This window comes from Giraffa tippelskirchi, chromosome X, assembly GCF_054371585.1.
Source record: "Giraffa tippelskirchi isolate mGirTip1 chromosome X, T2T-mGirTip1v1.2.pri, whole genome shotgun sequence".
Taxonomy (NCBI): domain Eukaryota; kingdom Metazoa; phylum Chordata; class Mammalia; order Artiodactyla; family Giraffidae; genus Giraffa; species Giraffa tippelskirchi.
This window is the reverse complement of record NC_137289.1, coordinates 20,669,257-20,683,164: the sequence shown is the minus strand read 5'-3', so window position 1 is coordinate 20,683,164 and position 13,908 is coordinate 20,669,257. Positions and strand designations below refer to the sequence as shown.

Sequence of the window (13,908 nt, the reverse complement as noted above, 5' to 3'; positions counted from 1 at the left end):
TTCTCAGTCTTGCCTAGTCTTCCACGAGCTTGACACTTTGCTCACTGGGTGCTTCTTCAGGTCAGCTCCAGTGTCCTGCTATCAGGCCCTTTCGTTTTCCAAGCACTTCCTCACTTTCTGGCAGCACAAGATGTCACAGATTCATATTTTTCCTCTTCAGTCCAGCATCAGTCATTACTCTGAGAATTCCCTGGTTCCTTTAATGGAGAATGGAATTTATTTGGTGAAAAGACATGTCTGGAATGCTTGTGGTGTGCCAGGTTCTATTCCAAGTGCCTTACATGGATCATCACATTTGAATGCTTAGGAACTCAGGTGTTAGTCACACAGCCGTGTCCGACTCTTTGCAATCCCATGAACTGTGGCCCGCCAGGCTCTTCTGTCCATGGGATTCTCCAGGCAAGAATACTGGAGTAGGTAGCCATTCCCTTCTCCAGGGAATCCTCCCCAACCCAGGGATCGAACTGCATGGGCAGGCGAATTCTTTACCGTCTGAGCCACCACCACATCTGAACGCTCAGGAACTCAGGAGGTGGGTACTAATAGGAGCGTTGTTTTCACAGGGGAGGAAATTTAGGAACAGGCAGGGTGGGTACTTATCCAAGACCACACAGCTGGTGAAACCTGACCCATCAGTGGGAAAGCCTAAACAGGGTTAAGGAATAGAGTTGGCACGTGAAAAGTTTCTGGAACATAGTAGTCAATAGAAGGCAGTTTATTACTATTATTATTATTACATGGTTCTCATAAACATAATTTCTGATGGCCTCATAGAATTTGAAAAATAATATCTTTTAATTTAAATATATTTATAAAATACCATTCCTTCCTAAGTTTTAAAAGCCATTTGCAATGCATGGAACAAGTGAAACTTTTTTTTTTTTTTAAGAAACAGTTCTCATTAAATATTGAAAGGACACAGACCAACATGGGAAGGGGTTTCAATGGGTAATGGAATTACAGGTTAGGTTTCATAAAAATTTTTGTCTCTATATTACAGTTTTCTAGAAAGCATATGTTCTTATTTTCTGATCAGGAAAAAAACCCCATGATAATTGGTATATTTTTAAAAAGTCTATGACGGAAGAAGATCAGGCAGTATTTAGATATTTTTTGATACTCTGGGAAAAATCTGAAGCTGACAGGAGGATAAAGGGAGGGAGAGGTTGACTTTGCAGGATCAGCAAGTGGGAGTAAGAGGGAGAGAGGTCTATAAGAAGGCAGAAGGTAAGGCAAGGTTTATGCAGCAATACATACAATTTGATAAAGAGTGAAAGGAAATGCATAATGTTGGCAGTGGTACTGGGGATGACATTTTGCGGGGAGCCAGCCCATGAGATCCCACCCATGACAGAGTCACGGGAAAGAGGAATGATTGAGCACGGCTTCTCAGGCCTCAGGGATTCTCGGAAGGCTGCCTCAGCGCTCACCTTAAAGATATCTGTCTTTCTGATGTTTACTATAAAAAACCTCTTCCTATTTTCTATGACTTAGGCAAAAGGCCTTTCCCGATTTCCTTCTAAAATAGATCATTCTGAAACCTCAAATCAACAAGGCCCCTGAATGGTAGCACCCTAAATAAAATTATCTGGGATATAGAGTATGCTGATCTAAATTCCTTTTGCTAACATATTAGTTTGTTTAATAAATGTACCTGTGCCTTTAGAGCTAATATACATGACTGCTCCTTAATAATAAAACAGCATTGAGAGCCTCCACACAGAAAGCCCCTATGGGCACAAAACCCTTTGCAGGAAAAAAGGCTTGTTGGGAAGTGCAAAAAATATTGCTTTGTGGAACTGTTACTTAATCTAGATTTACTCACTATGTTTTTACTCAACGTATTTAGCCTATATAATGAAAGCATAATAGTTAAAAATGTATAAAAGTTTGGCTTTAATACAAATAATAAGACAATTGTTGATTATTCTTTTCTGTCAAGCTCAAGGCGTAGAGTAAATTACAGAAAACAGGCTTTACCTTGAAACTTCCTATTGATGAATTCTTTCCTGATGTGCCCTATACAAAAGTATTCTGATTGATCAACCTTTATCAATAGAGAGTCACAAGGTGTTAGCAGGCTACCAGGCCAGAAGATGATGTAAACAAAATGAGGCTTTTGGTAACTAAAAACATGCAAACAGTTTTGATGAAGGTCAAAACTGCTGGCCTATTGAGCTGAATTGATAGGCCCATTAAGCTGAATTCATATGCCCATTAAGCTAAATTGGTATGCCCACTAAGCTGAATTGGTATGACTCTATGCTTTACATTTGTTTCTATGTACCACAAAAAATATAAAAGCTGTCTTAAAAACAATAAAGTTGGAAGACACTGGGGAGACACTTGGAAACACCGAGACTCGCTGTGTCTTCTCATTCGTATCACCGACGCCGTCCATCCTGAGGGAACCCCTGGACCTGCTGGAGCTGGACTCCGGCAAGTGGCGCCCGGGACAGGGACCTGAAGGTAATCCCCCCCCAATCGTTCAGCTTTCGGGACGGTTAGGCCCCCCACTGAGGGTACTGCAGACCCCCCTGCAAAAGAGAGGTAGGGTAAGGATAGTGGGTAGGTCAGAACTTTGAGAAGATTTAAGGCCTCGAGAATAATTCTCGAAGAGAGGAGTTTTGAAAATATTTTTGAGAAGATTTTAAGGCCTCGAGAAAAATTCTCGAAGAACATTTTTGAAAAGAAACTTAAGACTTTGGAAAGAATTTTGAAAACAAAAAAGAGATAAAAATGGGTAATAGCGAGTCAAAAAAACGACAACTTTTTATACAAGTAATCTTACAATTATTGAACAAAAGAGGAATTAAGGTGAAAAAAGCTAGCGTTCAAGAGCAATGTCCTTGGTTTCCAGAAGGTACTGTTAACTTAGAAACTTGGGAGAAGATAGGAGAGCAATTGAAAACTTATTACACTCTGCACGGTCCAGAAAAGGTGCCTACTGATACCTTTTCCTTATGGAACATGATTAGAGATGCCCTAGATCCCGTGCATGAAACTAAAAATATACCTGTTAAGAAGAAAAAAAAAGAAAGGTATGAGATAGACATCAGAGAGAAGGAAATACAGAAAGAGAAGCAAAAAAGGCAAATAGACATTTTAAATTTGAAGTGGAAAACTGAGGTTTTTGTCTGTCCAGATTCATGTGTGTCTCAGTGTGTGTCTCTGTCGTTGTACAACATTGCTGAAGCCTAATTGGTCAATGAGCTCTACTTAATTGGCCTAAAAGAAAAGTAAGCGCTTACAAATCAGACAATTCTAAACACAAGAAAAATTAACCTAACCAAATTTCAGATTCATGTGAACTGAAAAATATTCAATATTAAGTATCTAGTATTAATGTTTATTTGCTAATCTAATATAGACATGTCTAATAGTCATTAACATTAAGCATATTTTATTGTACCTAGGTTTATTATAAGTTAAATATTGTTATATTGTTATATCTATCACAAGTTTGTCGGCAAGGAAGGTACCTCGAGTGAAGAAACTTAAAAAATATATACATATAAATGAGATATAAACTTTTAGATAAACTCTGTTAAGATTAAAAATGTCTGTCTAAAACAGTCTCTCTAAGATTTTGGTAACCTGAATTTCTAGGGTTGTGCTAAACTAAATAACAGAAGTTTATTAAAGCTAGGTCATTTCCAAATAAAATAAGATTCTAAAACATTCATTACTAAATGCTAACTTACAGAGAAAGATTTTAGACTGTTAATAAATAATGTTTGATGCCATCCTGAGATGTTTGCTAGAATTTTTAAAAATTATCACTGGTATTTATGTTCACCAATCTATAAAATGCTAATATAAAGGTCAATTCTTGGTTGCTTAAGGAAAGTAGGATGTATGTTTTCAGTAAAGAAGGTATGAGAAATGAAGTTACATTTTATGAAGGGAAAAAGAAGTAGGTCTGACTTACAGGTGGCTATTTCAAGATGAAAAAACAAATGGGTACAGTAAGTGATAGAAAGTTTTTGTGGAAAGTGGACCCCAAGGAAAGAGTTTTGCAAGTTTTCTTGAGATGGTGAACTGCCTTTGATAATAAATTTTAAGTTTCTTTACATCTAAAGTGATCTATTCTATGTTTACCTTACCTAAAATCTTCCTTGTTACTTTGGCTAAGTAAATATATTATTTCATAGTGATCTATATAATTCTATCTGACTGAGTGTTATAAACTCTTTTGATATCTATCAACAAAACTGCCTAAATAACTTAGACTTCTAGCTGACTTTGGGATGCTTCAGAGGGCCCCTGAGACATCCCAAAGAGCTATTAAACTACCTGAGTTCATTTTCTTTCAATAACAGATTATGAATTTCTTTACCTTTAAGTGATTTATATTTGTTTTTAAAGTCTTTTGTTACTTTGGTAAAGTAAATAAGCATTATTTAAGATTATGGTACATGTAAAAGCTTATTCTGCTTATACAAAAATAACCCCTCACTGTTAGACTTGTGTTATCCTAATGTCCTTAAAACATGACAACAGTCTACTCCTAAACTGGGAAATTAAGAATGGGTGAACAATAGCTAAAAATCAAAGAGTCAGGGCTATGGGAAATCCAAGTCGGCCGCTTGGCTTTTCCCAGCTCCCTGACAAAACTCATTTTTATTTGATGGGTTAAAGCCTTCCTTGGCTACAGGGTTAATGCCTCCATAATAAAAAAAATCATGTTACACTAAATATTAAGTTTTATAAATTGTTAAACTAAGTTTCTAGCCTTGTTAATTAAAGTCTAGTGTTTACTCACTTCTGAGATAGTTCTTTGTTATATTATATTGCTAAAAGATTTAATAAAGTTATTTAAAAAGGACACTCTAAGTTTGTTTCTAAGGCTGATCTCAGTAACCAATCTTCAGATAAAGATCAGATGCTCCATGATGTACAACCAAGAGATTAACACCGTGCTTTGTTTATAATTAATCATTTAAACGCAGACACACAGGGGCGGACTGCAATGATGAGGCACTGGATTCCTGAAGGGGCTACGACTCGGCCCCTGGTCAAGTAAAAAGACCTCCTTACTAGAGAGTAAAAAGGGCCATTTTTGCTGTTAACTTGCGGGAGAGGGTATGCTTGTGTTTCCGCAGGATTCCACTTCTGTTTCGATTTCGATTCCTGACTTGAAAAAACCAAGCAAAAGCCGAGAGGCAAATGACCTTTCATCTGAGGCTTCTCTGCGAGTACATCGCCTCAGGCACCTAGCGCTTCAAAGAGAGACTACTCCAGTCCAACTTCCGCTTTTCCGCCGCCGCGGGAAAAACAGCCCCCACTCCCTCCCTAGTTTCTTTTCAAAAAACTACAGCCTCTTTCAGAACAGGCACCGCCCTGTCAGCAGTTTCAGAATCTCAGTCTGAGCGTCGCTCCAGGACCCGTTCGCCCCAGACCGCGACCTACACCTGTGCTGCGCAGACATCCTCCCCCTGCTGCTTCAACCAGATCTTCCTGCCTGGGGCCGCTCACGGGCTGGTGGCCGAGCGGGGAGCCGCCCCAACTCCCGGGCATCTTTTTGTTGTTACTGTTATGCTTACACTGCTTGCCTGTCACGGTAAATACCTATTTGTATGACAATTACGGTCTAGCTGTTCTGCAATAATATAAGATTTAATGTGTCCCCGACGGTTTGTAGGGCTACTTGTTTTAGGGATTTTAGCTTTAATAACAGCAACTACTTCTGTTACTGTGGCAACAATATCATTGACTCAATAGGTACATACTGCTCAATATATCAATACTATGTCCAAAAATGTTTCTTTAACTTTAGCTATGCAAGAGATTATAGATAAAAAATTTAAAAAAAGTGGACGCTCTAGAGGAGGCAGTTATGCATATTGGAACCGAGTTACAGGCTTTAAAGGTAAAGTTAACATTATCCTGTCACTCCGACTTTCGGTGGATTTGTGTGACACTCTTAAAAGTAAATGATACAGATTATAATTGAGAAAAAATTTAAAAACTATATTTCAGGTATTTGGGATAGCTCCAGCATTGGCTTAGACCTGAAAAAACTTCATGGTCAGATAAGGACCCTAGAGCAGTCCCGTCTAGATTTTACTACTGCAGTGGCCGCTAATGATTTCTTTCATACCTTTTCTGACTTTAATTACTAAAAAGAATTTCTTATCAACCATTTTCAGTTATGTTGCTGTAGCCGCCTTAGTTCTGCTTCTCATTATAATCCTTCCTTGTATTGTCAGAACTCTTCAGCTGAGTACTCAGAAGCTCGCAACTGGAATCCACCTGGCCGTCTTAAAAAATAAAAAAGGGGGAGATGCCGGGAGACAGCCCATGAGATCCCACCCATGACAGAGTCATGGGAAAGAGGAATGATTGAGCACGGCTTCTCAGGCCTCAGGGATTCTCGGAAGGCTGCCTCAGCGCTCACCTTAAAGATATCTGTCTTTCTGATGTTTACTATAAAAAACCTCTTCTTATTTTCTATGACTTAAGCAAAAGGCCTTTCCCGATTTCCTTCTAAAATAGATCATTCTGAAACCTCAAATCAACAAGGCCCCTGAATGGTAGCACCCTAAATAAAATTATCTGGGATATAGAGTATGCTGATCTAAATTCCTTTTGCTAACATATTGGTTTGTTTAATAAATGTACCTGTGACTTTGGAGCTAATGTGCATAACTGTTCCTTAATAATAAAATAACATTGAGAGCCTCCACACAGAAAGCCCCTATGGGCACAAAACCCTTTGCAGGAAAAAAGGCTTGTTGGGAAGTGCAAAAAATATTGCTTTGTGGAACTGTTACTTAATCTAGATTTACTCACTATGTTTTTACTCAACGTATTTAGCCTATATAATGAAAGCATAATAGTTAAAAATGTATAAAAGTTTGGCTTTAATACAAATAATAAGACAATTGTTGATTTAACTGATGATTCTTACTTAAAGCTGAACTTCAGCTTGCTGTTCTTTGACTTTATGGACCACATTTTTTTCTGTCAAGCTCAAGGCGTAGAGTAAATTACAGAAAACAGGCTTTACCTTGAAACTTCCTATTGATGAATTCTTTCCTGATGTGCCCTATACAAAAGTATTCTGATTGATCAACCTTTATCAATAGAGAGTCACAAGGTGTTAGCAGGCTACCAGGCCAGAAGATGATGTAAACAAAATGAGGCTTTTGGTAACTAAAAACATGCAAACGGTTTCGATGAGAGTCAAAACTGCTGGCCTATTAAGCTGAATTGATAGGCCCATTAAGCTGAATTCATATGCCCACTAAGCTGAATTGGTATGACTCTATACTTTACATTTGTTTCTATGTACCACAAAAAATATAAAAGCTGTCTTAAAAACAATAAAGTTGGAAGACACTTGGGAGACACTTGGAAATGCCGAGACTCGCTGTGTCTTCTCATTTGCATCGCTGACGCCCTCCATCCTGAGGGAACCCCTGGACCTGCTGGAGCTGGACTCCGGCAACATTTTATTACAGTTTATTACATTTTCTTTTTCTTTTTATCTTCTTGTGTATGATTTTTAAAATTTCTTTTGTATTTTCCCTTCCCTTCATAAATAACTTTCTAAATTGGGGGAAAATGTTATTTATCATGAAAACAAAAGGCAGAAAGTCTGTTTCCTGATGCAGAAGTTGGAGGTGCTGGGGGGGGGGAGGCGCTGACTCCAGCACAGGGGCCACCCTATAGGAGCAGGTGACAAGGACAAGCACATCACATTTCTTGGGCTTCCCATTCTCCAGGGCTCTGTCTTTCTGGTGGCCAGTTGCTGCTGTTTCTCTCTTATGGTCCATTTTCTTTTCCCTATCTATCTTGATTGACTGTAAGTAGAGACTTCTAAGATGGATACTTTTCCACATTTTGACAGCTTGGATACTGGGTGACCCTTCAATCAATGGTATGTTGAGATGTTGAATAAATGAAGATATTTATCGATTTTCACAAAAGAACTGGTCACTTTACAGCAGAGAAAGCCAGCAGACACCATCTTTAGCAGGTGATAAAGGTTACCATGAGAGAGGAGACACATCAAGTACCCTCAAATATGATATGCACATCATTTCTATGGTTTTCTTGTCAAAAAAATGCACGACCTCAATCAAATTATGCCACTGCATTCAGCAAACCCAAATTGAGAGGCATTCTATAAGATGAGTGACCAGTATTCAGCCAAAGTGCCAAGGTCATGAAAGATGTGGAAAGACTGAGGAACTGTCATAGATTGGAGAAGACTAAGGAGACATGATCCCCAAACAGAATGCGGAGTCCTGGACTGAACTCTGGAGCCCAGAAAGGTCATTAGGAGGGAAATTTGTGAAATTCAAATAACGTCTCTAATTTACTTAATAGTATTGAACTAGAGTTATTTCCTGGTTTTGATAACTGTGCTATGTATGGTATGTAAGTTGTTGACATTACAGGAAGCTGGGTGAAGGGTATGCAGGAACTCCTTATACTATTTTTGCAACTTTTCTGTAAGCTTAGCTAAAATTACTTCAAAATAAAAACTTTAAAGTGAGGCTGAGCCATCGATATGTATTTACTTGGATGCTGATTGTAATTCCATTTTTCTTTCAGGAGATTTTTTAAATGTCCAAAACAGCATTGACTTAAACTGGTCAAAGATACTTCCTTTTTAACGTCAGTAATGTAAGAAGATCCTTAAGTAAAATGTTACTTTCCTTGAGTCTCAGGATGACAGGTGGTGTCTATGGATTCTTTCCAGTGCAGGTAGACCTCTCTGATCAGGTTCATAAATGGTTCTAAAACTTGTATAATCCAGAAACCCTTGGGATTATGTTGCTAGGAGTCTTCTGCTCCTGCTAAGTTTTCCCTGAGCAAACAGGGATGAGGTAAATATTCAGTCAAAAATAATCAAATTTTAAACTGATGGAAACTGCTGTGACTAGTGATAGTCACATAGAATATACTGGTAACTCAGGACAAAGTTAACTCAGGACCTACAAGGATATATTCACATCCACATACCTATACAACTGGTTTCACTTGCCAAAATATTATTATTATGCTTGTGATCATATGCGATATTTGAAGACAGTGTGGCGCTGTTTTCTATTTTTCCTTGCTCAGTTCCCATCTTCTAGGAATGTATATAGGTTGACATGGCTGTCCTGTGACTATGCCAGCTGCTAAGGCCCCTGCCAGGAAATTTTTGTTAAAAAATTACACAAGGTGGTAAGTGGGGTGGGCAGATGTGATGGATGTTGACTTTTCATAATTAGATAATGACAGCATTTATATTCTTCCTGGATAACAAGTGGCAGATATCACACTGCTTCAAGTATGGAGGAAGATAATATTGGCGATGAAAACAATCACAGATTTTGGGCTGGTATTTTCAGTGACGATCTTTTGTTAAAGTGGACAGTCGCTAAAAATACCAACCTAGATTAACTGTGAACTGTAATATCAAGAATTTGGCACCGAATGGGTTAAGCAATACTTTCTGAAATCAATTGTGCCAAGCGGACTAGCCAACTGAGTTACAAGAAAAACAGCTACATATTAACATGAAATGAGACTCTTTTATGTAGCTGGAAATTAACCTATGGGTTGTGACGTCTACATCTCTAACTGAAGATGGTGCAAGCCTCATCACTGAATACTCAACATTCATAGAGTGATGGGCCCAGCACTTCAGCACAATGCACAATTAGCTGTCAAGCTTAACCTCCTTATTTTCCCAACATTCCCTCATTATGAGATGAGTATAGGATGTTGTTAACTACTATGCCTATTATGAAGGCAAAGAACCATCGTTATCTGGTAGAGTACTTAGTGCTAATGGAATCCTTATAAAAACCAAAAACCAAAAGCAGTCACCCAAAACTCATCAAGTGATTGCTTCAGTTATTTAACCACTCATAGAAGAAGAAACAGTACACAGATACATTTCAAAAGTGTTTCAATCACAGAAACTCAGAGTGGGTAGTGAATGCTGCAGTAACCATCAAGCTATGTTATTTGTATATTGTAGATATGGTAGTAGTACAACCCACTTAGGTCAACTGTATTCATGCATACCATGGTATGGTTTTTGTGTATATCACGGATAAGGAATAATACAACAGGACTACAAAGTTTTTGTGCAGATATGCAAGTGCTATCTAAATGGCAAATTAATTTTTTTAAAAGGCATTGTATATTTGAAATTCTAAGATTTTCATTAAAATTTGAGAATGTAAGGATTATGCAAATCGTCTTTATCCTGTGTGGTCATCAAGATTTTAACATATCAAAAGTTATTTTAAAAACACTGGATACGGTCAGTAAACAGTGTATTTAAATAATTAAGTGGCTTATTAGTATTCATTGGCCAGTATCTATGTAGTTTTTGAACTAAACATTTTCCAAGCTTTAAAGTGTAGTGCAGTATTGCATTTTGTTAACAATCACGTTCCATATAACTTTTCTTCAAAACGTTTCCATTATGGCATTCTTTTGCCTTTAAAAGGGAAAAGCGATGTGAACTATATCAATGATTAGTCAGATCACACATCTCTTTCTGCCAGATGCCTGAAAAGATAGAATTTACAAAGCCTACAAGGAGCTCTATTTGTAAGAGCAAGCCATAAAGACAGTGATACTTTGCTTGAGGATACGAGCATGTCCCTTTGAAACATGAGTGTGTAGTTTTAAATAATAGAGCCTTAACTAAATAACTGTTTTGAAGAACTCCTAAAACAACAGTTTAGTTAATAGTAAGACAGTAATTTTTCACTTAATTCACTTTTTTGAGGGGGAGGAGGGATGCCACTTGGCTAGTGGGATCTTCCCTGACCAGGGATTGAATCTGGGGCCATGACATGAAAGCACCAGGTCCTAACCACTGGACTGCCAAGGAAGTCCTTAATTCATTTTTATTGTGATACATGGTTTTTCATTTATGTCATCTTACTGGAATCTCAGCAATAATCATGGAAGTTAGGGAGAGAAGAATTATCCACACATTAGAAATGAAGCAACTCAAGCTCTGTCACAAACAGTAGTGGGGCTGGAACTTCTGAAACAAGATATGTAAAGTGCCTGGTGCAGTGGTGGACCCTCTATATGGACTGGCTAAAAGACACTTGCTTCCCCCCACCCCTGAACTAGTCCAGTGCTCTTTTCTATTCAAGGCACTGCCCAGTCCTTGATTTAAATAATATACAAATGATTTAAATAATACATAAAATAATTATAGATGAAACTTGAATGAAAATGAAGCGAAGAAAACAGAATAAGCCCTTTAGTCAGAATATCTGCTACAAAAAAGAGCAATTCAGACATTTTCAATGTTAGGAGTTGCCATTATCTTTATAACTAGTGCCCATTTTTGAACTGGAATGGTTTGAAACAAAAACTAGCAACCATAACATAAGCAAAAGTAACTACTTAAACAGGATATCATGATAAAATGTTTTCCGAATAAGTGATCATACAAAAGAATACATCTCTATTAGCCAATGCAGCCATAAATAAAAATGTTAATGAGATAAAATTGGTCTTCATGAAGTAAAACAGTATTAAGAAATTGAAAAGGTTCTTATTAATATTAAGCTTAATTCATTTTAACATATTTTGAAAAAAATCTCAAGTGTATCATAGCAAATCTTATTAGTTAAACCAGGAATCTATTACCATTTTTAACTCCTATGTTTTAATTTGTACATGTTTACCCTTAATTTAAGGATAACCATGAATAAAACATGGAAATCTATATAATATCTCATCCTCCCTCATATTTTGTTTGTACTCTACTACATAATATTCAAGTTTGATAACCTTGGCAATAAAACTTTCCTTATAAAATGTGCTCACAAATCTGAAATTGATCAATCAGCTGTTTAGGAAGAAAATGAAATGAACCTAGTATTGTATCAGGAAGTTCAAGTTAAAGGTTCAAAATAGACTTTGACTAAAAAAATTCAAAATGCCATCATTTTCCTCCTGGATGATGAGATTTTCACATTTTACTCTCTCCATCTGACTTTATTTACCCTCTGATTGGTCCCTGCCAAGTATCTTTTGGTAACATAAGGATTTCTCTAAGTTAATCTGAGGATTATGATCACTGCATTAAAAAACTAAATAATATACACAGAAGTAAAGTAAAGCAAGGCTAGTTTCTCCTACAAAATTTCTTGAACTTTTTTCTCTATCTATTTTGGTCAGTGAGCTTTGATGGGTATGCTTTAGTCTGGCTTAGTTCTACAAATACAAAGTCTCCATCCTGCCTTAAAAAACAAACTTATCACTTTCATACTATTATTAACTTGACTAATTTCAAAGTACAACTTATTTCAAAAAGCCCAGAAATCAACAAGTGTCGATTTTAAATGATGTGCATTTAGATGAGACTCACCTTTAGAGAATCAAAACAAGCCATCACACGACCATTTTCCACATGGCAAACTCTTGGCGGATGGGCAAACTTGCAATCTGCATCAGCTCGAGAGCAGGTTCCTCTCTGAAATTCTCTACACACTTCCAAAGTCAGCCACTTGGCATCACGAACCAGGGTAATACTGGCAGCCGTCATATTGAAAGCAAACTTAAAATCAAGTACACCCTCTCTACAGCACTATTAGTGCTGCTGTTGAAAGGTTAAAAATAAATTCCAGCTAAATGTGAAGAGCTAACAGGTTGCTTTGGTGAAATGCTTCTTTGTTAGCACTTAGGGTTGAATTTAAGTCAAATTCGGTCCGAGTGGTCAAACGAAAAGCCCACTGTGAAATAAAAATTGTATCAGAATAACTAAAAATCAAATTAGAGACCAACTCCTAAGAAGGCAACTGTCAACGTTAAGATATTGAGTGTTTTGTTTTTCCTCTGCCAAAGTTACTTCAAATAACTGGCAGAATTTCAAAAGGATTCTGTGCTCTCCAGTTGATGTTTTCAATTTTTCTTACAAAAGAGCATATGCTGTTGGCTGCCCGTCAATTTGTGGAATGGTCTCAGATCAAGGGGAGAAAAGGTTTTCTCCCTATCTCTTGGATTTAGAGATTAAGATTGGTAGGATGTTACAACTGCAAAATTTTTCTTTTGGTTGCAAAATCGGGAGGAGAGAAAATGACTAAGAAAATTGAGAAATTCGGTGAGGGGGGCGCAGGGTGGGGAGAGGTGGCAGTGATTGTGGTAGGGAGAGGGGTTTAGAAAGAGACAGCTCTGAGGTGGAATCCAAGCTGCAGCGTTTTCAGAAAAGGCACTTTCCAGAAACCTGCAAAAATAAAATAAATTAAAATTAGCTAATATAGCACAATGCTTTTGTTTTAAACTCTAGATTTGGAAAAGCAGTAACATAACCTCTTTAAAATAGGAAGCATCTAGATACTGGGGCTTCCCCAGTCACTCAGCAGTAAAGAAACTGCCTGCAATGCAGGAGCCACAGGAGACGCAGGTTCAATCCCTGGGTCAGGAAGATCCCCTGGAGGAGGAAATGGTAACCCACTCCAGTATTACTGTCTGGAGAATCCCATGGACAGAGGAGCCTGGTGGGCTACAGTCCATAGGGTCACAAAGAGTCAGATATGACTGAGCAACTAAGCACACACGCATTCATCTACATACTGACGGTGCGGCACAGCATAGTCAGCCGTTGTCAGTAAGAAGGCCATTTCCCAGTGTAGAATTCTATATAGTAAAAGGAAGCCACCTCTTCGACTTACTGTTGAAATACAAGACTTGGCAACAGCCCAATTAAAAAGAAAAAAAGACCGTTGCATTTTGATCTGTTTGGGGGCAGAGATTCATTTGGGGTTCCACTGCACAGAAAATGCCAGACCCTGACGTGACATCCCTTTATGCAGTCATGATCCACCTGTATGTCTCCAGCTTTTAGAGGCTACCAAAGGCCTGCCATTAAACTGGCTTTACTATGGTCTGGTTGAAGGCTTGTTCTGCTCTCAGAATCCAAAAAAA

At 37.8% G+C, this 13,908-nt stretch overlaps 1 protein-coding gene and 1 long non-coding RNA gene across 10 annotated transcripts in view; one reads left to right on the top strand and one right to left on the bottom strand.

The window, feature by feature from the left end:
* The window catches only part of MBNL3 (muscleblind like splicing regulator 3), a 102,262-nt gene that overhangs the window by 56,993 nt on the left and 31,361 nt on the right, over positions 1-13,908 (bottom strand). For 8 of the 9 annotated variants that reach the window (XM_081567217.1, XM_081567213.1, XM_081567219.1 and 5 more), the window contains one exon: positions 12,353-13,207. The exons of the other annotated variant lie outside the window; for it this stretch is intronic. In XM_081567217.1, the coding sequence (XP_081423343.1) occupies positions 12,353-12,529 (177 nt within the window). In that variant the 5' untranslated portion in view covers positions 12,530-13,207. The remainder of the gene's footprint in view (positions 1-12,352; positions 13,208-13,908) is intronic. 9 annotated transcript variants of the gene reach the window in all.
* Positions 879-8,680, top strand: LOC145536923 (uncharacterized). Its single transcript, XR_014076083.1, has 2 exons — positions 879-5,563; positions 6,213-8,680. It is a non-coding gene; the product is annotated as an uncharacterized LOC145536923 (long non-coding RNA).